Consider the following 25861-nt stretch of genomic DNA (forward strand, 5'->3'; position numbering starts at 1 on the left):
TTTGAATCCGAAGGAGTAACATTTTAACATGACATGACATGTTAACAAGGGAAGAACAAAATTTTTGGAGTGACGTTTATTTTCTAGGTCAAAAACTATCGTTGGATGATTTTGTTGTCCCAAAAAAGACAAAAGTGACTTCAGTAGGTTTTTTTTCACAAGGACAAAGGTGCAAATATGCCCCTCAACTTTGCGATTTAGAGTAGATATACCTAAAAAAAAAAAAATAGTGTATATATACCCTTGCATTTACAAAATGGTGCAAATATACCCCTGCCCTTACACAAATAGTGCAAATATACCCTTTTCGCTAACGGAATATTTTACGTGGCTTTAGAAAAGTCTACTCATTTTTTTTTAGCAGACATATTTTTCTAGTACCACATGGTAAATTTTTTCTTGGTGGGTCGGGTCTGTTTGTTTAAAAAAATATCTGTGGCTTTAAAAAAAAAATTCTATCTATTTTTTAAAACGAACCAGACCCGACCCACAAAAAAGAAATATTATCATGTGACTTAAGAAAAATATGTCTACTCAAATAAAAATGGATAGACTTTTTTTTAAAGTCATGTGGTATTTTTTAATTAAAAAATAAATTAAATGATTTTAAAAAAAAACCGTCAGCAAAAAAGATATATTTGCATCATTTTGTAACGACAGATGTATATTTACACCACTTTTATAACGGGGGTATATCTACTCTAAATCACAAAGTTGAGGGATATATTTGCATCTATGAAATTAACTTTTAGTTTGATTGCCTTTTAATTACAAACTACTATTCTAAATTCTCTAAACTTATATAGCTGCAAAAGTTTTCAGGAACGGTAATGAACAAATCTGTCCCAAAATACACTAAGAACCTCTTTGGATGACGTTTGACTTATTTTTGTTATTTGGCTTTAAAACAAGTTTTTTTTTAAAAAAAATAAGTGGTTAAAAGCATTTTTTTTTATTGTACTCAAAACACTATAAATGTGCTTAAAAGCTATTCTGACTTAAAAGCACCTAAAATAAGTCAATCCAAACAGGCTCTAAATCCACCGCAGATTCGGAATTTGAGCCTGTGACATACAGGAATCCGTTGCAAAATGTTCATCAAGGATAATCTCCGATGAATTTCTGCACCCATCACAAAACTTTGCGATAGAGCTCCCATTGTGAATTAAAAAATACAGTCACGAATTGTAATAACAGTTCATGAATGATTGTTTTAGACTAATGTACTTTTCAATTTTATTTTTTACATTTTATTAAAAAAAAACAGTAATTAGGTTTTCATAATAAATGATTTGATACTCAGAAGTACTTTCTGAAAAGATTGACCAAACACAAATCACATTTATGATAGTGACAAAAGTCTTTCAAATGGATTAGCCAACTGCAAATTGCTACTCAAAAAACACACTTCTAAACCAACAAATTTTGAACCTTACCCAAACAGGCTTTAAGTCAAACGAGCTATATAGGTGCACACTGAATGCTTCAAAAGCTTTAAATAACCTCTCTGAACATTGTGCATACTGTAAACAATGCATAAAAAACCAATTTGAAAGCGCAAACAAAACCATTCAACAAACTTATATTTAAATACATAATATGCAGAGGATACCTTTCATTCTTCAAGAATATACTTCTGGATATTGTTCAAAATTAATGCTAAAAGGCTTTACCCAATCTGTACTGGTTAGAAATGAACATTTCACTTCCAACTAAACAAAGTCTAAACTAATGTACAATAGAGAATCCCATCTTTTCACTGAACTTCCTATGTTTTTTGTAAATCCTTTGCTGCAAAAATCAACTCAACAGCGTTCAGTAAGTTTGACGTCCACAAGGCTGGGCGCGAAATGAGTTAACTTGAGGTATAGATCCAAAACGTTATCACTTATGCAACTTTATCACCTAACAGCTTCTGGTGCTGAGTTGCAGTAGGGCGTATGCAAGCAAACCAACTTTGTAAATGCTAGACAAATACTCGTAAACAAAATGCCTATAATCAGCCCCATAATGCTCTTCCGCTTTTCGAGACTTAATGCCCTCTTAAAAATGCTCCCAAAACATGGAAGTAATCCCCCACATGCAAACATCATAATGTGGTCCAAACCACTATAGTCAATACCTGCAAGTATTGCTCCGATTGCAGATGAAGGACCCATGAAGCCAATAAGTGCAGCAGCTAAAAGGGATGCATGCCAGTTGTCAGTTGCTCCATAAATGCAGCTAGCAACGGCGGCACCACGTGGGAGTCCGTGAAGTGAGACAGGAAGAACCATGTGCCGACCAAGTCCATAAGCTTTAGGTGCGGCGACACCCAAAGCGAGCCCCTCTGATAGTGCATGTAGGGCAACTGCAGCACAGCACAAAATTGACTGAAGAGTGAGAGCACTCACTGGGAATCCTGTAACAGAAGATAAAGTATCTGCGGAAGTCCTCTTGCGACTTCCAATTTTAATGACACTAGCAGTTGAAAAATGAGAAAGTGAGAATCCTGTTGCAAGGAGCGAGAAGAGGGGAATAAACTCCATCTTTGAAGATAAGACTAGCTGCAATGGACGCCAAGCACCAAGGACAAAGGCCGTGCCGCAGGCTACACCAGTTAGGAGAGCATGCTGAAGACGAAACGCAAGAGCAAATGCAACAAGAGATACACCACCAAGAAGTGGACCAAATCCGAAAAGTAGAGAAACAAGGAAGGCAGAAGCATCCTCCGAACTGCCATTGCAACATCATTTGGTTAGAGGACAGGACACATCAAACTGTTATACTAATGAAGAATCCATCTATCAAACTAAAAACATACATAGCATAAAAATTTTACAGATTCATTTGACCAGGTAAGTCTTTCAAACCCTTAAGGTACTTTGCAGTAAAAAGAAAACATATTACACGGAATGACAATGAGACATTTTTGTTCTGAAAGACTGGTATCAGCATCTAGCTGGTTGCTAAAGCAGGATTTTTTTTTCGGTTAAGGCTATTAATTTCCTGCTACAGGACAAGATAAGTTTTACCTAATGAACTGGAAAGGCAGTCACATGTGTAAGGAGGATTCCAAGTCAAAAATTTCAAGGTGGTCACGAGTTCGGAGAGTTGGCACATGTGTCTAATCAGTTCATCCTTTTCATACATTGGGTTTCATACTGCATAGTCCTAGTTGGATGCTCCACAATGTAGGGTCAGATGGGTCATAGGATGTTTCCAAGTTCTACAATTGGACACATGTGCAACTTATTCCATGTTGTCTGCTTGTCTCACAGAGATAACCTCATTTCCATAAGACTTAAAGTTGATATTCGATCTTGAGACTATTTAAAACTATGAGTGGACTAGCCTTCATCTGCGTTATAAAACAAAAGAGTGTCAGCTGCAAACAGTTTGTGTGATACAATGACAACAGGCCCGCCCCCTCGCGCTGGTTGTGAAATCATTCAAATGCACCCCGTGCTACTCATTTTGCTATCTGCTAATGGCAGATGCCCCCATCTTGATCTTCCAGTATTAGATAGAAGCCACAAGGACTGCAATTTACTAATATCATTGTCATAGAGAACTTGATCTATTTTATTCACCTTTCGACATAATCCATCTTCATCATCATGAAATTCAGAAAAATCTCAGTTCACGTGATCATAAGTCTTTCCAAAATCTAATATGCGTACTCTTGTGTTTCTTCTGGAATCCACCACCTCATTTGCCACTGATGTCACATCTGAAGTATGTCTATACCTTCAAAGACTGCATTCAAGAGATCAACACTATCTCATACTAGGCACTTGCATAATATCTCATTTTAGTTGAAGGAATGAGTATTTGTAGTTCAACTTGAAAAAAATATTTTGCAAGTTATTGCGTTTGGACATAAACTTCACTTCGAAAAAAAAGATTGTGAAATTAAAGATCAGTGAGGGGAAACCATAATCTCACCTGAAATACTCCCCAAACCACTAGTTCAATCTTCACCAGAATTTCAGTATAATTTCAAATACTGAACTTTAATATTTATAAATATTGTTGGCTAAACCAGTATTTAGAAATATTGAAGTTCAATATTGAAATATTATAAAATTTGATGTCCAAATGGCAATTATCTTATAAATGTTCCTCACTAGAGTAATAAATTTGTATATTATGTTTGCTACTCCTTTTTGTCTCAAACTATAGCAATGAAGGGTGTATTGAGACTTTTTTCAAACTCTTGGGACTCCTGAAGAGAACTGATTGTCTGCATAATCTCACCCTTTACTATGTCGAGCATTGCTGGAAAAACGGCTTAGCTGAAATCATTTGACTTCAATCTTTAAACCTGCCGAACAACTCTCCACAGCCTCATGTACCTCTTTGTTCAATAAAATATCAAGAGAACAAATCCAAAGTTCTCTCTCTTTCACCTTCAAGTTTCCAATATCTCCCTCTCCAATCACTCTTTTTTCACTGACAAGTCTTCCAACCACAAATTAACTGCTTCCTTTTTCATCTTTCCTTGAGCCAAGGGTCTACCAGATACAGCCACTCTACCTTCACAAGGTAGGGTTAAGGTCTGCGTACACACTACCCTCCCCAGACCCCACTTGTGGGATTACACTGGGTTTGTTGTTGCTGTCTCCAACCACGCATTCATTTCCCTTTTTTGTTTTGTTTTGTTGAGAAAGATCTCCCCCTCCATCTGACTTATTTCTATCACACATAGTGTTGGCCTCCACGGCTCCTCTTCTTTGCATAATTGGGTACAGAATCCCACGTTTTCCACCTTGACATCATTTTCACTCCCATACCCCATTTTCCAGTTCCTTTTTCTTTTTTTTCTTTTTTTTTTTTTGGAAACAGGGTAATTGTGTATTCATCAGCAGGACATGCTGGAGAGCTTCAAAAGTGTTACGGCAGGAACATAAAAAAAGGAAATAGAAATACTTACAGAGATTTTAATAAATCTACAAACTGATTTATAACTTCTAATCCTATTTCTTTACACCAAAAGTAGAAAGATACTACACAATTCCATTTGACTTTCTGAAGGGAATTGGACTAATTTTCAAAACACCTATCATTCCTCTCCCTTCAAACTGTCCACCATATGCAGTGTGGGATTATCCTCCACCATTTCTTTTGACTCTTACTGCCTCCCCTCTTCATCCAACAGCTAAGCAAATCTGCAGTGTGTTCAGGCGCAGTCCATTGTGTCTCTGTTATGTTGAGAAATAATGACCACAGTTGTGCAGTGCATTTGCCATGTAGAAATAGATGCTTGTTGGTTTCATCTGTTTCCTTGCACAAGAAACGTCTGGAAACTATGATGGCACCTTTTCTCTTTAGAATTTCATGTGTTAAACAAGCCCTCCTTGCCACCAACCATATGAAGCATTTCACCTTGTTGGAACTGGGCATTTCCATAAGTTTCTCCAAATCTTTGGCTGCTCTCTATTCTGTAGATTACACTCCCTTTTGTAAGCCCTTTTTACTAAGAATTTCCCATCACTATTATGCCTCCATCTTAGGGTGTCTAGTTCATTGTTGGTGCCATTGAAATCAACATTTTTGCTTAACAGGTCGGCCACCCTTTCCACCTCCCAATCATTCAACAGTCTTCTGAAATTTAAGTTCCAGCCCTGTGCACTCCACATCTCATCTATTGTGTTCTCTGGATTATTGCATAGAATAAACAAGTCTGGAAATATTTCTGTCAATGGAACTTGCTCCTTCCAAGAATCTTTCCAGAATTTTACTCTTTTTCCACCTCCTACAGTCATCTGCATATTACTTTCCATCTTGGGCCATAAAGCTCTGATTGTTTTCCATGCTCCAACACCATAAGTGCCAGTGCTCACTCTACTACACCAAGGATTGAGTTCACCAAACTTGCACTTGATCATCTCTTTCCCTAATGCATTCTCCTCACTGTTGTACCTCCATAGCCACTTCATCAACAGACAATTATTCTGTGCTTTCAAGTTTCTAATGCCCAATCCACCACTTTCTTTACCTCTCATTGTTTTCTGCCATTTAACCAGATTATAACCTTTGCCCTCTCTGCAGCCATGCCATAAGAACTCCCTACTAAGTCTATCCAATTTCTTCTGAACATTGGAGGGTAAAGGAAATAATGACATTACATATGTGGGAAGAGAATCTAGAACAGAATTGATAAGAATAAGTCTTCCTCCTAAAGATAAGTATTGTGCCTCCCACTTTGCCAATTTCTTTTCTGTTTTCTCTACTATTCCATCCCAAATTTCCCCTGCTTTGTGTTTGCTGCCAAGAGGCATGCCTAGATAAGTTGTAGGCAAAATATCCACTCTACATCCTAAAATGAGAGCAAGAGTCTGTATGTTTGGTACCTCTTTTATTGAAAACAAACTGTTTTTTCCCCAATTTACCTTTAGGCCTGAAGATGCTTCAAATAGTGTCAAGTTCATTCTTATGTAACCAATCTGTTCGACCTTGGGCTCGCAAAATATCACTGTGTCATCTGCATACTGTAGATGACATATCTCTTTTCTCTGCCCCCCAATATCCCCTATCTCAAAACCTTTAATCCATCTATTCTGCAAAGCTATCCTCATCAAGCTATCAAAACCCTCCATTGCTATTATGAACAGGAAAGGGGACAATGGGTCACCCTGCCTAAGTCCCCTTTCGGAAGGGAAAAAACCTACAGGTTCTCCATTCACAAGAACAGAGAACCTCACAGAATTTTACATCATTACTTTCGAAAGAACTTATCTAAACATCCCATAGAACCCTGATTATATTTTCTAAGATTAGTAATACATGACCTTCACAGAGAACTCCAGTTTTCCCTAATATACAATGTCAATAGATTTTTCCCTGTTATCTGTTGGCCAACACTCATAAGTACACCGCAGCAATGATAAAAAATAGACAGCCAAACAAGTTACACCACAAACCGAAAATAACAGAATACAGCTATCACTATCCACTAATAGGAGGTCCTTCTCAAGTTCAATGTCACTTAACCAATTAACTAAAGCAAAAGAAGAAGACTTCAAATGAAATCTAGAACAGAAAAAAGAGAAGACATCTTGTCAGCGGAAAATCCTCAACATCCTAAGAATAACACTATGGCTTTTCTACTTCTGTTCACCAATCTGTTTCAACTTCTTCTCCTGCTATTGTAGGGTAGGGACGCAGAGATATAGGACAGGTGAAAGATGAACTCACTTGTAGTTGTGGCCAAAACTCTGGAACACAGCACTAAGAGCTTCCATAAATGCCACTGAAAGAGTAGCAGCTGATGCAACATGAGATGGTGAGGCTTCCTGCACAGAGAGAACCATAAATTAAAGGAAAATGTAATCAATATTTCAACAATGGTTCAGCAGGACTACCGGATATAGTATTAGAATACAAAACATAAGATCCAGCTTTAGGTTGTGGAATTAATGTAACCATCATTTCGGAAAGTTGTCAATGAAAAACTGCAAAATGGACTATTTCCTTTTCAACAAGCTTCCATAAGGTCACTTATTAGCTAAATATAAGTGTCATAACATTTCGATCTACTGAGTCCAATCAGTTGATAAAATTCAAGAAGTCAATTCCATCCAAAGTTCCATAGAACAGTACATTAAGTGCTTCTCCACATATTATAGTTCAACATACGCCCATTTCTTGCCAACTAAATCATCATGGATCATCAGAGTGCATTTTTTTAATTTTTCTACATCCTCATTTTCTCCCTCTTTTTCCTTTATTTTCTCTTTTAGGGCAGTAGGGCAGTATACCAGTCAGTTATGAAAGGTCTTTCGAAAATTAAGATGGCATTAAACAAATTACCTTGAATCCATCAGGAAGGACCTCAGCAACAACTATCCAAATCATACACCCAGCAGCGAAGCCAGTAGCAAATGGCAGAAATTTGTGAAATGCATCGGCACAGATAAATGATGGTACTGCAACAATTGGCTGCATTAAGAAGAATTCATGGCTTAGACATCAATATATCATGAGTACTAAGGATGGAAAATATTTGAATTATAATTAAAACCCGAAACTAAAAATCATATATCATACCCTCAATTGTGCATGAATATGCAATAATTTATATTAGTATACGCATGAACATTATAAACTATCGTTACAATGATTGGCACAAGCACCTCTTATGGTGACAAAGACTGCATATCACAAATAACAAAATCTGGTTTGACTTGTACAACAATCAGGTAATAGTTATAGGAATCAGTGAGAACAAATGTAGATACATCCCAACTTTCACTAGTCCACTTAGAAATCCCAATTTGTAGAAGATGTTATATATTCAATCACCTGAGGTAAGGAAGTTAATATACTCCATAACATGGCATTCTGCGGAGAAACTCCTCTTGATGCAAGAACCATGCTCACAGCTAAACCCTCTGGTATGTTGTGCACTGCAATAGCCAGAGTTACCAAGATACCCTGAGAAAGACCTTTGGAGCCAGCAAAGGATACTCCAACACCAGCACCCTCCCCAAATGAGTGAAGTGTCATAATTCCAACAACAAGGATGACTTTTGCTGCATCTGCTCCCTTAATGTCCAGCATACTTACTTCACCATATTGTTCAAGAAACTGAATATGAACAGAGACAAACAACATAAGGAATTGCAAAGTGGGAATGAAGAAATTTGTCAAACTAAACAAGAGTAACAGGAGTTATGCACATAAGATAAATTTTAACAGAATTATGTTTACTTCAATTGCAGAAGAGACTAGGAATCCTAAACTTAGCCAGCCAGTCAAGCTTATGCAACTAGCATTCACTAGTAATATGACAAGGCTTTCATAATGTCCCTCAGTGCATATAGAATTTAGAAGCAATAATACAACAACAACAACAAGCCCAGTGAGAATCCCACCATGTGGGGTGCAGGAGGGTAGAGTGTACGCAGTACCTAACCCCCACCTTGAAAGGTAGGGCGGTGTTTCCGAAAGACCCTCGGCTCAAGAGAGAGAGAAAACAAGACAAAAGGTCGATAAGGCCAAGCATATCAAAAACAATATGAAAACAAGGAATAACAAAAGCGAGAAAGTCATGGTAGAACGATACCGAAAAGAAAGGAGCATTAACTACTATAGATAAATAAGATAATCAAAGTACAAAGGCCCAACAAATATAAGCGAGAAAAATCAAATGGCAATAAACGAATGAGCAAAACTACAACTACTATGGTGAAAGGATAAGCAACCTAGCCTTCTATCCTAATCTGAGTCCTCCACAACCTTCTATCTAAGGTCATGTCCTCGGTAAGCTGAAACTGTGCCATATCCTGTCTAATCACCTCTCCCCAATACTTCTTCGGCCTCCCTTTACCTCTCCTGAAACCGTCCATAGCCAACCTCTCACACCTCCGCACTAGAGCATCTGTGCCTCTCCTCTTCACATGCCCAAACCATCTCAGCCTCGCTTCCCGCATCTTGTCCTCCACCGATACCACTCCCACCTTGTCCCGGATATCTTCATTCCTAATTCTATCCCTCCTCGTGTGCCCACACATCCATCGCAGCATTCGCATTTCCGCGACTTTCATCTTCTGAACGTGAAAGTTCTTGACTAGCCAACACTCCGCCCCGTACAATAAAGTCGGTCTAATCACCACTTTGTAGAAGCAACAATAAACCCATATATCTGATATCCATTCAACAGAATGACTGCAACCGAAAAGCAGTAGCTTCACTACTTTAACTCCATCAGACCCATTACCAGCGCCAAGAAAACATTTTACATGTATTGAATAGTTCCACAAGGTAGAATTTTCATGACAAAACTAAACCTACTACAAGGAATCATGGAAGGAAAGTCCCCAGTCAGTGGGGAATGACGGAGACCAGTGAAAAATAAAATAATATTTGTGCATGCGTTTCTTAGAATGAAAAGGGACTAAAATCAAAATAGTGAATGTTCATGGATTTCCTTCAAGAACAGTATTGCGAGAAAGTTGAAGCCAGGATATCCAGAAGAAGTTGGAAAGTAGGATCCCACAACCTCCTATTGACCAAACAAAATAATTTAGAGAACTGTAATTTTTTTCGATCAATTGTACTCTAAAGTTGAAAATAGTGGGAAATCTAATAAATGTTATGGCCCCATAGAGTTTGAAGAATAACAGGCCAAACATACTGAAAGACCAGCAGCCCATACCGTGTGTTAAGCTTTACTTACTCATTGAACGTTGTCCATTTTTATCTAGATTATTAGTAAAAAAGAATACATGATACTAGAGATGACACCAAAATAATGAAACCATTTAATGCTATTCAATAGCAGATATGATATCAAACTAACGGAAACTGAACAACAAGAAAGGGGGAAACTAGAAGAGGGAAACTAGGGCTTTCACCTTCTTACAAAGCAATATGAAGATTCCACCAGACAAAATACCAAACACAACCCATCCACCACTTCCATGATCCTGCCCTTCCTGTATAAGGTCAAAGCTCGCCGCCAACATCACTCCAGCAGCCATTCCATTGCATACTCCCGACCATTGAGGATCCAGCTCCACAAAGAAAAATGGTACTGCTCCCAAACCACTAGCCGCGGCCATTGCCAAAGTGAACAGTGCAACTGTTGAAGCAGAAACTCTGGTGTTATCACCTATCTCACCTTTTCCATCCATACTGACAGAATCAATACCATATTCTTTACCAGAACCATCAATTATATTGGTTCGGGCATCCTTTAGAGGAGCAGCTATTACCCTTCGTATGTTCACTTCTTCAGATGCAGCTGTGACATAAAAAATCAAAGCTGATACAAACAGAAAGAATAAAAGAAATTGCCCAAATCTCAACCCCATATTCGTCATGATTAGATCAGCAAATCAGTATAGCCTGAAATTCCTCAAAACCAGTATAACCATCGAGAGAGTCATTGGAAATTCATCATCTCAGAGGCTGCAGTTTTCACCAGACTAACTCGACTTGGGACAAATAACTTTGTGGTGAACTTCTCCAACTATCAAAAGCCATGGCATACTAAATCACCGATCAATTAAAACATTACTGTTTCGGTACTGTTGTCAAGGGCGTAACTGGTCCATTCTGCAGTAGAATGAACCGCAACACAGTTAGATCTCAATCAATTCGACAGTACTGTAAACAAATGCAAAGAGACAAATAGAGCAAGCATAAGAAGATCAACAAGAAAACAGAACAAAGTAGCAACTTGCTGCACCTACTTTTCCACAATCCATGCATTGTCTTTATCAACCTAATAGATCATCTGGATAATTTAGGTATACACCAAATAATTTACACACGATAAGCTTGTTTAGAGCATTCGTGAGTTAACATTAAAATGGAGAACGATCTGACATGGAGGAGAATGAAGTACAAGAGCCAGACCACAAGGAACACGAAAGAAGAGTCTAACAACTCAAACACGAAATCATAAAACTCTGCAGTACACTAAAGTCAGAAAAACAGTCTTTCCTCAGTAGTCAAATTTCACTAGTAAACCCTCAAATCTCAACATGATCAAACAGATTAAACTTAGCCTTCTCTTGGAGGTAACACAATTTGAGCTTTCTTGGCAATATATCTCATTATCAGGCTTTGTTCTTACAACCAACCAAGGAAGCTAAGTTTTTTTGTACCCGTATATCATCAGTGTTTGTATCAATTACCAACTATTTCCATCAAAATTCAGTTGACAATCTGTTATACTAATACATTGCACGCTTGAAAACCCCAGACACAAGCTCAACAATACTTATACTACAACAACATTGATCAGCAAGAATTACAGCACAAAACTTCAAACAAATATAAAGTTTAAACCCATAACAAAAACAAGATTGCATAAACAAACCACCACCCCCCAGAAAACCCAACATGCCAAACCCCCAATTGACATTCCAAATCAAAAAAGAAGAATCTTGACAGAAAACCAATCAATTAATCTTCAAGAACCCAAATGGAATACAGCAAAGATGTTTACCTATTTGAAGGATGAGGACCAAGCAACAGAGTTGAATTGCAATGAACAAGTGTGTACAGAATTTAGGGTCTGAGACAAGAATTATTGAACTGACTTCAAAGATAAGAAAAAGGGGGTAAAAGACCCATCTTTTCTCTATGGTATTGGTAAGTAATCTATTGTGCAATTGTCTATTTGCCAAATCTGATCAGTTGACTACCAATTTACCACTATGGAATATGCGTATTCTGTTTTCTTTCGCTATTTTTTTAATCAAAATACAACGTTCCATCCATGGTTTCATTAACCTTTTCAAATAAATTCTATATGTCCAATAAAAACTGGAAGACAACTTTTGGATGGAGCTTCTTTTTCTTTTCTTTTTTTCTTTTTTTTGGGCAGAGAAAAAATTTAAACCCCCTGCACAAAGTTATTTTAATCGGAACATCAATATTTTTTCATTTCTCCTTAAATTCAATATACAAAATTTTGTTACAATATTTGACGAAAATTAAAAGTATTTTATTTTAATAAACTTAAAAAAATAAAATTACTTAAAAATAATTTAAACCTATTCCAAATATAAGAACTATGTTTATTATTTTTCGTCAAAATATGCTCACGTTTTGTCACATCAAAGAAAATGAATAAAAGAAGAAAGTGTGATATTCTATGAACTTCTAGTAGGGTTGTTCAAAATCGAACTGTAACTGATAATCCACCTTTCAGATTACATTTGGCTCAATCTTCTCTTACAATTTATTTCCTAGTAACAATACTAGTTTACCCCAAAACATGTAGAAATAAAATTATGTATGCCTTCTAGTAGTTCATATTATGGTTAACGAGTGAAAATTCACTTAACTAGTGACATTTTCCACCTTTTTAGCCCCACTTGAAACATTTGATTGGTCTATGTACGTCATTGGCCTAACAAAAGCTGAGTTGTCAGCTAGTACATATGCCCTATAAAAGGGTTTAATTTATCATTTGTCACCACGTCAGCAAGATAAAAAAATTGTCGAAACATACCATTACGATATTGTTACCAATTGTTGCAAGATAAAAATGTGAAAGTTGTTTGGCAACGTCAACATCCCACCAATTATGCTAATTAGTCCCGAACATCGAAAAAGTCAGAATGAATAATTAAAGACAAATTGTTCACCGTTTAGTTTTGGCTGTACAATGTTCTGTCTTTGACGGTTAGATAAATTTAGCTGTCAAATAATATAATTACACTGTTGGTTTTATAGAGTAAATTTATTTGACAAAAAAAAAAAGAGTCTTGCAAAAATTCGTAAGTTTAATGATCATTTGAGAAATTCATTTTTTCTTTCACTTCAGAAAAAATGAATAGAAAGAGAGAGAGTATGTTTTCTTTCTTCATAGGATACTCCATGAAATTACTTACAAATTACATTTGGCTCAATCTTCTCTTACAATTTATTTTCTCATAATAATCCTTAAGTTTACCCCCAAAACAGGCAGAAATACCTTCTAGTAATTAATACTCCTATTATGATTAACAAGTGAAAATTCACTTAACCAGTGATCTCAATTTTCTAATCTTTTTAGCGCCACTTGAAACATTTGATTTGTCTATGTAAGTCATTGGCACATTTGATTAGTCTATGTAAGTCATTGGCCTAGTACACATGACTTATAAATCGGTTTAATTAATCATTTGCCTCCACATCAGCATGATCTTCATTTTTTTTTTGGCAAAACATATTATTACGATATTGTTACCAGTTGCATGAAAAAAATGTGAAAGCTGTTTGGTGAAGTCAGCATCCTACCAATTATGCTAATTAGTTCCAAACATCGACAAACTCAGAATGAATAATTAAAGAAAAACTGTTCACCTCTTCTTTTTTTTTTTTCTTTTTTTTTTCTTTTTTTTTTTGTGGACAATGCTGTCTTTGACCAATGACAATCAGATTAACCTACCTGTAAAAATAATTATAACATTAAGTTTTCGAGTAAATATTATTGACCTGGTATGGAATTTATTTAAGAAGTAAACAAAGTCTTTTCAGAAATCCGTAAGTTGGACGATCATTTGAGAAACTTAAAAATTTAGTGGATGATGTGGTTTTTGGCACTGAAATTTTTTGATTGAATGATTTTCTACAAAAATTGGATTAAGTTGGATGATTTTATTATCCAAGAAATTTAATGGTTACTTTACTACTAGGGTATTCCAATAACTTCGATAAAATGACTAATACGCAGCACGGGGTTGACCGTGAATATGAGGTACATGTTACATGCTTAGTTGTTTCCTGACAAAGCAAGGCGCCGCGATATGAAAATCAAAACCCAAAGGCCAAATCCATGACACATTGCCGTAGTCCACTTCTTTCACTGGAAGACTCAAAGTGGCCTTGTTCCGTTAGACACTTACCAGGTGGTGTAGTCATTCTTATTCCACTTAGACACTTTTTGTACCGTTATCGGAGCAAAACCAACACCAAAGTGGGGCGCCACCTCATTGCACATCAACCGACCCAAAAAGCCCCAATTTTTAATGGTCAAAACTCACGAATTTACAAATTAGTGCATTTACAATTAAAATGAGTTGGCACAATTTAATTGAGTTGACACAATTTAAATGAGTTGTACAATTTAATTGACCACTTAATCCACGTGGAGACGGTGTTGGTTTTCTTTCGATAATGGTGCAAAAAGTGTTTAAGTGGAATAAAAATGGCACCGAAGTGTTTAAATGGAAAAAGGGTCACTTTTAAATGTTGTGAAAGAGTGGACGACGGTTGTTTGTCGATAGGTTTAACTTGGCCAAACCCAAATATATAGAGGGAAATATGATAATAGAGCGATGTAAAATTGGAGAGGTGGTTTAGAAATATCTACAATGGCATAAATGCGAATAAGTAGATTGGTTCCACTTGAAAAAACATCATTACTTACGTTTAACGTGAAATTATAATCGGCAAAAAGTGATCAGTTGAATACTCTTAACAAAATCATTTTACTTCACCATTATGTATATTACATGTGATAATACATTTAGAGATCCTAACTGTCATGGTTGCACTCCAGTGAGATCCACGATTGATTTATATAGGGGTGTAAAAAAAAATCGATAAACCGCACCAAACCGACAATCTCAGTCAAATTGAGAAAAAAAAACCCGATTAATGATTTGGTTTGACTTGATTTGGTATTGGAAATAAAAAAACTAACCATAATTGGTTTGGTTTGGTTTGGTTTTAACTAAAAAATGTCAAACCGAACTAAACTAACCCGGTATTACATATAAATAATTTTTAAAAAATATTTTATATATAAAAATATTTATTTGTAATGTAATTTATAAATGTTTCATAGTTTTTGTCTTTTCATATATATATTTCAAGTTTGGACTTATAATTTTGAATGGTGCAATAAGTTTTATTGCTCATAGATGTTAGTAACTCAAATAAAACTCAAATCAATACTAATGCTAACCAAAGAAATTCAATTCTAATACTAGGAATAACAATAATTTTGGATATCTATTAATCATAGTTTTGCAATGATTAGACAGTGTAAGTACATAATATGATTTATTTCTTTAATATTTAATCATGTAATTAATACTCCCTACGTCCCGTAATAAGTGTCACCTTAGCCAAAAAAAAAATTATTCGCATGAATATATATATATATATATATATATATATATATATATATATATATATATATATATATATATTGACTAGTTTTTTCCATCTTTGCTTTTGGACAAAAAATGGCAAGTTTTTTAATTCAAGGTTAAAAGTTGGATTCACAATGTCAAATGTTGGGTTTCACATGAAAATAAAAGTTTTGGCCTATGGAAGATAGGATTAGTAAGAGGCAAAAGAAGTAGTAGTACTCTAAATGATGATGGTTGGATTCCCAATGTCAAAAAATGAACTACTTGTGCATGCTCATCAAGAGGAAAAAAATAATTATTTTTTACAAAAGGATAATTTGGTAAACTTTACACTTCATCATTGGTTTCTTAATATGCGTGTTTTTGGCTAAGATGACACTTATTATGGGACGGAGGGAGTACTTATTAGCCGTACTTATGTTAGTATGACTCAGTACCTTTAGATTTTGATCATTTTCATTATGACTTAGTAATTTTATTATCTTTTTTATTGAATATTTTAGTACAACATCATCACTCATCTTACATTTCGTGCTATTTTCTTAAAAACACCTTAATTAGATAGTTGTATTTTATTAGGACTAAACTCTAAAGTAATTTTTAAAGCACAAATTATATGTATGAAGACTTTAACCGGAAAACCCTGAAAAAATCGAAAAATCCGAGAAAACCCGAAGTTGAAAAACCCGACTTTTATTGGCTTGGTTTGGTTTGTAGATTTAAAACCAGACATAATTGATTTGATTTGGTATTTGAAAAATCCGAATCAACCCGATCCGTGTATCTCGAATTGATTTATTTGGCTTTTGCTTATGAAAAACAATCAAACCATTCGCTAAATGTACAGTATAAGGCAAATCAACTTAACATATAGCGAGTTTTATTCATTTTGATATTTAGCCCTTCTTTTTAGTTTGTAATATGTTTTGAGTTAGTTTAATTGTGCGCCCCCCCCCCCCCCCCCCCCGGCAAACCAAACCCCCAACCCAAACCCCCAAACAAGTGATAGCTCATTAAATTGTTGCACCTCTGACTAGACAAAATGGAGAAATTCCATCAGCTAAAATTTTCCCTCGAGGATAAAAAGAGAGAGACATCGTGATTTATGAATAATGCTACTATTATCAGTATTACATATGGGAGAAGGAAGAGAAAGTAAGAAGATGATGCTACTATTTATGGAACTTGGACCATAGATCTACGTACTTGGAAAGATCAGAGTGGTTCTTCTATTAGTTTTGCCTAACTTTAACATGTACATGGCTAGCTCAACTTTATCGACGAATCTGTGATATTGAACTTGGACTAGTAGTTTACCTAATTAATGCTCACTAGACTTGATTCAGTGGTAAGGACTAAGGACATTGCCCGAGATGCGTCAATAGACAGCACGTCACAAGTTTGAACTCTACCATTGACATGTACCTAGTATTCGGGTAAGAGCAAGTTAGACGAGTCCCCTTACAATCAAAAATGCCGGAAAATAAAATAAAATTTCACCTATGTGAATAACCGAGTTTTGAACCAGTGGTCAGATGGGGTTGAGCCAGTTAACTCATAGTTGATTATCAAAAAAATTAGCTACCTAATGGACTTGAACATAGACAATGTGCATAAATATGGAAATAGAAAAAAGAACCTGCAGAGTATCTCAAGTCAACTTCATTTAAGTTATGAGTAATAAAGAACATGCATGCGTCAAATATATTAGATATCTTATGTGGTATTGTATTTCCTATAGCTGGTTTACATGTTACTATACTCTAGTTGGAATAGAATCACGTGGAAGCCAAAGAAGAAAAATGGCGATTCATTGAAAATAAATCATTTTAATTTAGCAAAAATACCAGCTTAAACTTCAACACCAGCAAGTTCCATGAACCAAGGAAACAAGCACAAAGCTATATCACCACTATCAAAAACAATTTTCACAATGACACTCTAGAACATATCAAAAGGGATCCAGCAAAGCAGGATTCACTTATCATGAAGTAAATTACCAGTTTTCTAAATTCTGATCTCTAAAGTTTTACGTTATGCATAAATTATATGTAATCCACATCACAATTCACAAGTACAGACCAGATCAACAAATCTATTTTTAATTAATAAAGAACACGAGCTAGCAACATAAGCAGGATTCACAGAGCACAGAAAGCTCTAAAGATTCACCCTCCCCTGTCACCAACACATTATCGGTCATTGCGCATCTTCGTCAGAAACTAATGAAGGGAAAATGAACATAACAAGTAATGTAAATGTATTGTACTAACTCCGATCAAGTTCCAACGTTTTATCTTTTTCACTATCCCATCCTTGTAGCTAGATAAAGAAAAATCCTTTGGACCGTGATCCGTAACAATTCATCACAATTAAACATATCAGTTACTCCTAATATTTTATTTTTCATCAAATATAATCTCCCACTACTGTACCGTTAACTTCTCTGGAAAAGGAATACCCATTGCTTCATAACTGCACATATAGACTTTCTATATTTTATACAACGCACATAAAGAAGAGGACCCTGCGTTTCCATTTATATGTGAATAGCTACAGCTTTCGCATCATCTCCACTCCATTTCCCATTTGCCAGTGAACTCAAAACAACAATGCCTTGTTGCAGTTGTTATACTCTAAAGGCAAGCCCCTCTTATACGCACCTAATTAGTTACTACCTTCTGCTAGCCTAACACATAACATCACTATATGATATACCATCCCACACACCTCCACATCCACAAGGAGAGAATACAATTAAGAGCCGTGTAACTGATCGCCTACCAACATTAAAAGTCATCTGAACCTAGCAGAGTACAGCATTCTCAAGACAGACCAACCGTCTTTCTGAGCAACACTCAAGGTTGATTGTCAGAAAGAGCAACTTGGTACCTGACCATCCACTTTGCAGCTAATTGAGAAGAGCAGTTCTTCGATAAAGAAAAAGTATGTTAGGGAGAGGTGTGGGAAGGCAGGGGGTTGAGTGGAGGGAGGAGTGTTGACAACAGTAGAATCACCCTGAACTAGACAAATACATACTTTCAAGAATAGACCATTCACCATTTCAATATCCAACTAGAGCAACTATGAAATCTTGAGAAAGAGTGCATAGACTTGGCAACATTACAAGGGCACTAGAGAACCAGCTTGTATATGGACTCCTCCAACATCAGTTTTAGCTTTTACTAAGAAAATTGATGGAAAGTTGTAGGTCGAGGAAGAAAGGTATGTATGATTAGCACTCAAAACTCAAAAGTGAGAAAATAGTGGAAGGTGATACATGGAAGAGTTCACCAGAATCGTGAGTCTACACTCTACACCAGTGATCTCTTTCTACCTTATGCATGAGCTAACCAATATATTCAAGATGGAGCTTCTTCATATATGAAATTTGCAGATGATATTGTGTAATTAATAAATCTAACAAGGGAGTAAACCAAGAGCTTGAGCTAGGAAGTACTCCGTAGAGTAAAACTTTTAGGTTAAGTAGAAGTAAGACATTACTTTTCAATAGAATGAATTAGTAAAGCTGGCATTGGCCCAATAACCAATCAAATGTGTTGTGCCACTTGAACTCAAATTTATCTGACGTTCAATTCATTTATATACACAATGATTAGGTAGTTTGTGAAATCAGTTCAATTTAGTCAACTTTTAAATTTTCAGTTTTGTACAATTATAGGGAAGTATGTGAAATCAGTCAACTTCTAAATTTATTGGAGCCTATTATACTCTAGATGATAGCAGAAGGGACATGATCTGAAAGGCCAAAAAGAAATTTCCCTGTCAGAAGCAGTTACAGCATGCTGCAAAGGAAATGTGACAACTGGGAGGCGGATTGGCCATAGAAAATGCTACGGAAGACTAAAGCACCTCCGGTTGAGTGCGTCCCTTGGTTGGCAGCAAAAACTGTTTGTTTGACTCAAGAGTTGCTACAAAGAAGGGGCTTTCAGATATGCAGCAGATGCTTCTTTTTCGTGAGTAAGCAATAACCTTCTAATCACTTGCTGCTTCACTGTGACAGTATTAGGCTGATTTTGGGAATGCTCCTAAGCATTTCTAGGGTTCAGTGGGTCATGCCACAAGATGTGAAGAGTCTTCTCCAATGTTGGCAAGGACAGAAAGTTGGTGCTTGGCAGTAGCAGTAAGCTGATATGGAGGACTATCCCTTTATGTATCATGTGGAATATTTGGCTTGAAAGAAACAAAGATGTTTTGAAGGACAAAAGCAACATTTATATTTTGTGAAGTATAGGTGTTTAGAGAGTCCATTTGTTTGGTGTAAGGAACCGGTGGTTGGGGAGGCGACACAGCTTTTATTTTTCTTGACTCTTCGAGCTCAAGGATGTAACAGAGCACTCGTAACATCTTTTTCTTTTATTGTGGTATATTCTTGGTACTAGCATTAATAAAATACTTTTATCTTAGAAATAACAGTTTTGTCCAACCAGCTCATGACAAATGTTAGACCAATCTCAGAGGTCGGGTTGGTTGAGGAAACAGAAACTCTGTTGACCAAATACTTTGCAAGTTTACCCCACATAAACAGAATACAGTTAAGGTGAGATTAGACGACACTGCAGTGCGTAAATGCAGACAATTAAGATATCTATCCTCATTCAGGAGAATCACATGATAAATGAAGATGTGACATATAAATTGAATATGATGCTTAAATGGAGGGGTGCCAGGAGTTGATATGCAAGAGGAAGATACCTATTCCAAGTAAATGCAGCTTTATTAAATAGCTGTGAAACCAGCAATGTATAGAAGTGAATGTTGGCCTCTAAGATTAACATGTCGACATAAGATGAGTAACATAAAATATGAATGTTAAGACTTATGATGGATGTGCTTACCAGGAAAAAAAAAAAAAAATTAAACAAGACAAGAAATGATCACAATCGAACAATACCATGAGAATGCCAACTGAGATGGTATGATCATGTCTTAAATAGACCTCCAAATGCACCTCTATATATGATCCACCATGGTGATAGAATGTGTTAAGAAAGGGCAAGATAAACATAAAACACGGAGGTATCATATAATCTCTTCGAATCCATATAAGCTTAGTGAAGTACATAACACAGTATAAGTAAGTTATCATATACTTCCTCTATCCCAATTTATGTGATACACTATCTTTTTTAGTCCGTCCCAAAAAGAATGATACATTTCTATATTTAGAAATAGTTTAACTTAAAACTTCCCCTTTTACCCTTAATGAAATGATTTACAACCACACAAATATCTATGACTTGTTTGAGACCGCAAGTTTCAAAAGTCTTATTTTCTTTCTTAAACTCCATGCCTAGTCAAGCCATATCACACAAATTGGGATGGAGGGAGTAGTTAATATCAACTAGTTGGGATTACAGTTTAGTTGTTGCTCATGCACTTAAATTAGTTCCTACCATTGGCTAGGAGTTCTTTTTTTTTTTAATGACAAGGGAACCCGCAGCCGCTACCCTTCGGGTGCGCACAGAGTAAACCCTGCTCCTGTGCAATAGCCCGCAAATCACACAGGAGAGATAACCTACACTAGGCAAGCCCGTGCGACGAGCTCGACCCAGAAGGCAAATCCCCTGCTGTCGTAGGCAGGGGATTTCAAACTTGAGACGTCCACTACAGTCTCATGCTCAACCAACTCAGCCACCCTTGTGGGTCTTTTGTTAGGAGTTCTATTCGATTTTGTTAGGGATTTGTATGTCAGTGTAAGGATAAGTGTGAGATTTAGATAATCTCTAATTTTAGAGGATTCCTAATTTGTCTAACAAAAAATTATTGAGTACCCATAATGAATATAGCAGATTCGTGTAGCAAGCCACAACTAGCTTTTTTTTATAAACTGAAAAATAGTTTCAAAAAAGAAAAGAACAAAAAAAAAAAAAAATCTAGTTGTAATTGTTATTGTTGTTGTGTTAGAGCTACCATGAAATATGGCACATGGAAATTAGTTGGACCTAAAATTCCCCAAGTCTGAAGCTGAAGTAGAACAAATTGGCAGTTGGCAACATCAATAAAGAGGTATAGTTTCCATCTAAAAAAATAAAATAAAATAAAGAGGTATAGTTTATCCTTCAAGTGTTCACAGTACCTGAACCAATCTAACATCTTGATTTCTAAATGGGACCAAGAAGAAATGAAACACTACCGAAGCACCATGTACAAGATGAAAAAGAAGAGGTGGAAACGGGAATACTATACAGATAGCATTTGGGATACACATCCACAATCCACTCTTTACTGCTTAGGTAACCATGAAACAGCAGGTTCATTCATATCTGTATCTCTTATACATCAATGGTGAGCACATGCAGCAACAGTATGAATGTCTCAACAATATATAGTTAGACTCTACATCAAAATCTTCAGCAGTTAATACATCCATTCTTTGTTCTTTTCTGATCCTAACAATCAGGGAAAGTAGCAACTAGCAAGAGCACATTATGAACAGCTGCTTCAAGGCAAAATATATTGTTAGTTTACCATACTTCCAACTTCTAGACAAATATGGGAAAACATATTTTGGGATAGGAGTGCTTGCACATGAAACTAATGGAGCTTACAAGCAATGCTTAGCTTACCCTAAATCTTCTCCAATCTCCAGGGTAGATATTTTAATCTTACGTATATGCACCTACTATATATACGTAAAACAAGTACACATTCAAGTCCTTATGATGATCATACTTGAGATCTTTTATCTCTAACTTCAACCTCTCTGTATTAGGAAGTATGAAAACAGCAAAGAGAGCCAACTAGCTTGCTGGTAGTTTTTTATCAGACATTGAGCCAAGCAGTATGCTCAAAGAATTTGGCAACTTTTTCCAAAAATGCAAAAGGTAAGTTCTTTTTTAAAGAGAGAAATCCCCAAGTGACAGTAGTGCACGGTTCAAAACTCGGTGGATAATGCACGATACCCTTCCCCACTTAAATATCAGGCATTTGTCTGTAGCCGGGTTTGAACCCGTGACATGCGCCTAACCCACACGTCACGTGCTACACCCTTACCATTAGACCATAGCCATGGGGAAAATGTTAAGTTAGATATGCAAGTTTCCACAAATGGCATTTTCCCTCAAATCCAAGTATAGGTGATACATTAGATTGAATTTGTATATATGGATTTTTTTTTTTTTGATCTAGTTTGTATATACGGAAAATATGGTAGAAGCAGTCAGATATTGATCAGAAATATGGTATAAGCCGTCAAAGATTACCAGAATTTAAAGTACTAATTCTTCTCTAGCCTATGCAGTGTACTTTTGCAAAACATGCAAGAAATTTTATATAACAGACATGCCATCAACAAAGTCAAATGCTTTGCACTTGACATTTACATCCTATTGCTCTCTGCTCGGGCATATCCCCAATTGGAAGCAGTTGTTGAATTCTATATCTCTGAGCCATGCATCATCTGTCTTTGACTTGATTTGCTGACAACTAATCTTTTTTTAATAAGTAAGGTAATCCTTTTATTAATGTAAAAGGATTACCTTACTTATTGCTCTTTCTCATACTTTATTGCTTGATCCCTAGTAAGACCTATAGCTTCTAATTGTCTTAACAATAAAATATGTAATTTTTTTTTTTTTTATTGTTCAATAAAATGTGTAATATTGCAAAGTAATATATTATGCTCAATTATTTTTGATAAGTATAACATGAGTAATTCTAATCTATTTCTTCATTTTTTTCTTTTCAGCTCTAATTATAAAACATCTTATTTCATAATTATTTAATAATGAAAATACATGTGCATACACTCCACAATAGAGAAATCATGCCTCAGCTAAGGCTAAAACCTCAAAATGTCCAATTCATTCAGCACATAGTGCCCTGCAGCAAACCTTGGATAGGAAAAATAGGCTGCAATGCAGCAATTTTTTAACCTGCCAGTCCAATTGCTATGGAAGCTCATTCAGATCTGATGGTTTCCAATTTTTACATTATTACTTTACTGGTTAGTCTTCTCAATGAAAACCATGGCTAGTAAATCAAGCTACTATACAGGAGAAAACCAAGTCTTTCAATTCTTCTTGCTTAACTCACCATTTCCTATAAAGACTATGAGTGTAAATTTCTCTGTTCTAAGGAATATATATCCAACCATAAACAAGCTAAAGAATAAATCTGGAGATTCAACGACAAGTCACATTTTTACTGATCGTTACAACAATAGAATAGCTACCAACGGAACGACATAAAGAACTGAATGGAAACATCCAAGCAAGAGTAGACTATCAATAACTTTGATACAAAACAATCAATTTTTGGTTTTATATCCTGCTCTTGCTTACAAACTGTTATTCAGACTACCGAACATTATGACGTATCATCATCTTCAGTTCTCGGAAGTTTTACGTATTAATTTAGACTACCAACGCATTTATCACCATTATCCGAGATTTAATATTGGTACCAACAAATTAATCGAAACCCAAAGAAATGAACTAAAGTAAGCATTTTTCTTATTTAAAAGAGTTAAATTCTACAAAATGATACAGAAAACAATACTTGTACACATGATTATTTTCCAATGGTACATATAGAGTTCATTTAAAAAAGCAATAAAATTGTAATCAAAACTGAAACAGATCAGTCAAGAAACTCAAACTCATCTTCCTTAAGGTGAGCAGAGAACTTAACTGGACCATTTCGGCCTTCCAAACCGTCTACGACGAATTCGACCTTGTAAGGCAAATTAGCAGATATTTGTTTGCCTTTATGAATAGCCACATACTGTTTCAATGTCCCAATTCTACCATCTAAATCCAATTCTTGAACCTTAGGCACATGATACACTTTCAATGGAACTGTAACCTTAACCTTAGACCCAACTTTCCCAATTGCTGCAGCATCTTTTTCATCAACACCCTCATCTACATTCAATGAAGATGTAGAGGAAACAGTGGAGGGGTTATCGACAGTAACAGATTTAGAAATGAAATAACCACTTCTTTTTTGAGGGTTTCTTGATTTATTAATCTTGATTTGGGTTAAAGGGTTGGGGTTTAAGATGTTCTTCGAATTGGGTATGTTCAGAATTGATGATGATGAGAAGAAAGCTGGACTTGAAGCAGTCATGGTGATTTTGGGGCAGATTTTTATTGTATGTTTTTTTTTTTTTTCCCCCTTACTTGATGGGGTTTTTGTGGGGAGAGATTTTGAGATTTTTTTGTGGTGGTGGTAATTTATAGGTTTATCCAATGATAGATTGAATCATTGAACAATGTGATTATATCTGGAAATTACATGGCTGTGATTGAGGATTTGTCCTTTAAAGAAATGGATAAATCTAACTACTACTATTAACTGCTTCTCCTATCCCAATTTACATATAACACTTTTCCTTTTAGTCTATTTAAAAAAAAAAAAAAAAATCTATACTTATATTGCCCTATTTTTTCTTAAACCGAAGTCTTTCAGAAATAACCTCCCTACTTGAAAAGTAGGATAAGATTTGCGTAAACTCTAGCCTCTCTCTTTTCAGATTCCACTTGTAGGATTACATTGGTTATGTTATTATTGTTAAATTTCTGACATGATTTAAAATCACACAAATATCTAAGACTTATTTTGAACCACAAATTTTTAGAGTTTGTCCTTTCTTTCTTAAAATTCGTATCAAGTGAAATTGTGTCACTTAAATTGAGACGGAAGGAGTATGTCTTTTGATGTTATTGAAGCTTTGTGACAATTTGTTTTGGTCTATCGTACATACATGAACATCCTGATATTTTGCATTAAAGAACGATTGTGACTACTATTGCTCACACGCCTTTAGGACTACTATAATTAAATGTAACAATTTAGTGGTCAATAAGTCGTTATTCGATTAGAAACAACTAAAGGTACTAAATTTTGTAATGTATTTGGAATTACAGTATGAAAAATACTTATGTTTTTATATGCTGTTGCAAATTTGAAAAACCTTTTTACCAGTGTCCAAGAAATATGCAGAATGGATCCAAAGGCCTACGTTATTCTTCTAGATAGAACACATTTTTTCTCTACCTTATTCTATAAAAAAAATTAAAATGAAATGTTTACATAAAAACCATATGTTCAACATTAAACAAATCAGAATGTATCTCTTCTTTCTTCGGGCTAAATCAAATTAAAATATCCAAAGGCCTTGATGGATAATACTTATTATCATGTAGTAGCTCACTAGCTCTACAGACTTCAGCTGCATAATACTTGAGCTGTATTGGTCAACTTCGAAGGTTCACTACACCTTCTCCCTTTATATTTTCTGTTTTTGTTTA

The 25861-nt window shown here is 35.6% G+C and overlaps 2 protein-coding genes across 2 annotated transcripts; both read right to left on the reverse strand.

The window, feature by feature from the left end:
• Positions 1-1557: 1557 nt before the first annotated feature.
• Positions 1558-12218, reverse strand: LOC132063181 (putative zinc transporter At3g08650). Its single transcript, XM_059455635.1, has 6 exons — positions 11942-12218; positions 10341-11043; positions 8287-8571; positions 7795-7923; positions 7180-7277; positions 1558-2715 (listed from the first exon to the last, which is right to left on the reverse strand). The coding sequence occupies exons 2-6, from the start codon at positions 10806-10808 to the stop codon at positions 1902-1904; spliced, it is 1794 nt and encodes a 597-aa protein (XP_059311618.1). The 5' UTR covers positions 10809-11043; positions 11942-12218; the 3' UTR covers positions 1558-1901.
• An 11828-nt stretch (positions 12219-24046) lies between these two features.
• LOC132063182 (ferredoxin-thioredoxin reductase, variable chain-like) lies at positions 24047-24874 on the reverse strand. The gene has a single exon (XM_059455636.1). It carries the CDS (start codon positions 24675-24677, stop codon positions 24189-24191), a length of 489 nt encoding a protein of 162 aa, XP_059311619.1. The 5' UTR covers positions 24678-24874; the 3' UTR covers positions 24047-24188.
• Between the last annotated feature and the right edge of the window lie 987 nt (positions 24875-25861).

This window comes from Lycium ferocissimum, chromosome 7 (assembly GCF_029784015.1).
Source record: "Lycium ferocissimum isolate CSIRO_LF1 chromosome 7, AGI_CSIRO_Lferr_CH_V1, whole genome shotgun sequence".
Taxonomy (NCBI): Eukaryota; Viridiplantae; Streptophyta; class Magnoliopsida; order Solanales; family Solanaceae; genus Lycium; species Lycium ferocissimum.

Coding starts and splice junctions, on each gene's coding strand:
- LOC132063181 (XM_059455635.1), bottom strand. CDS start 10,808: ATGACGAATATGGGGTTGAGATTTGGGCAATTTCTTTTATTCTTTCTG. Junction 8,572..10,340: donor TCATATTGCTTTGTAAGAAG/GTGAAAGCCCTA, acceptor GTTCATATTCAG/TTTCTTGAACAATATGGTGA. Junction 7,924..8,286: donor TATTAACTTCCTTACCTCAG/GTGATTGAATAT, acceptor TTCTTAATGCAG/CCAATTGTTGCAGTACCATC.
- LOC132063182 (XM_059455636.1), bottom strand. CDS start 24,677: ATGACTGCTTCAAGTCCAGCTTTCTTCTCATCATCATCAATTCTGAAC.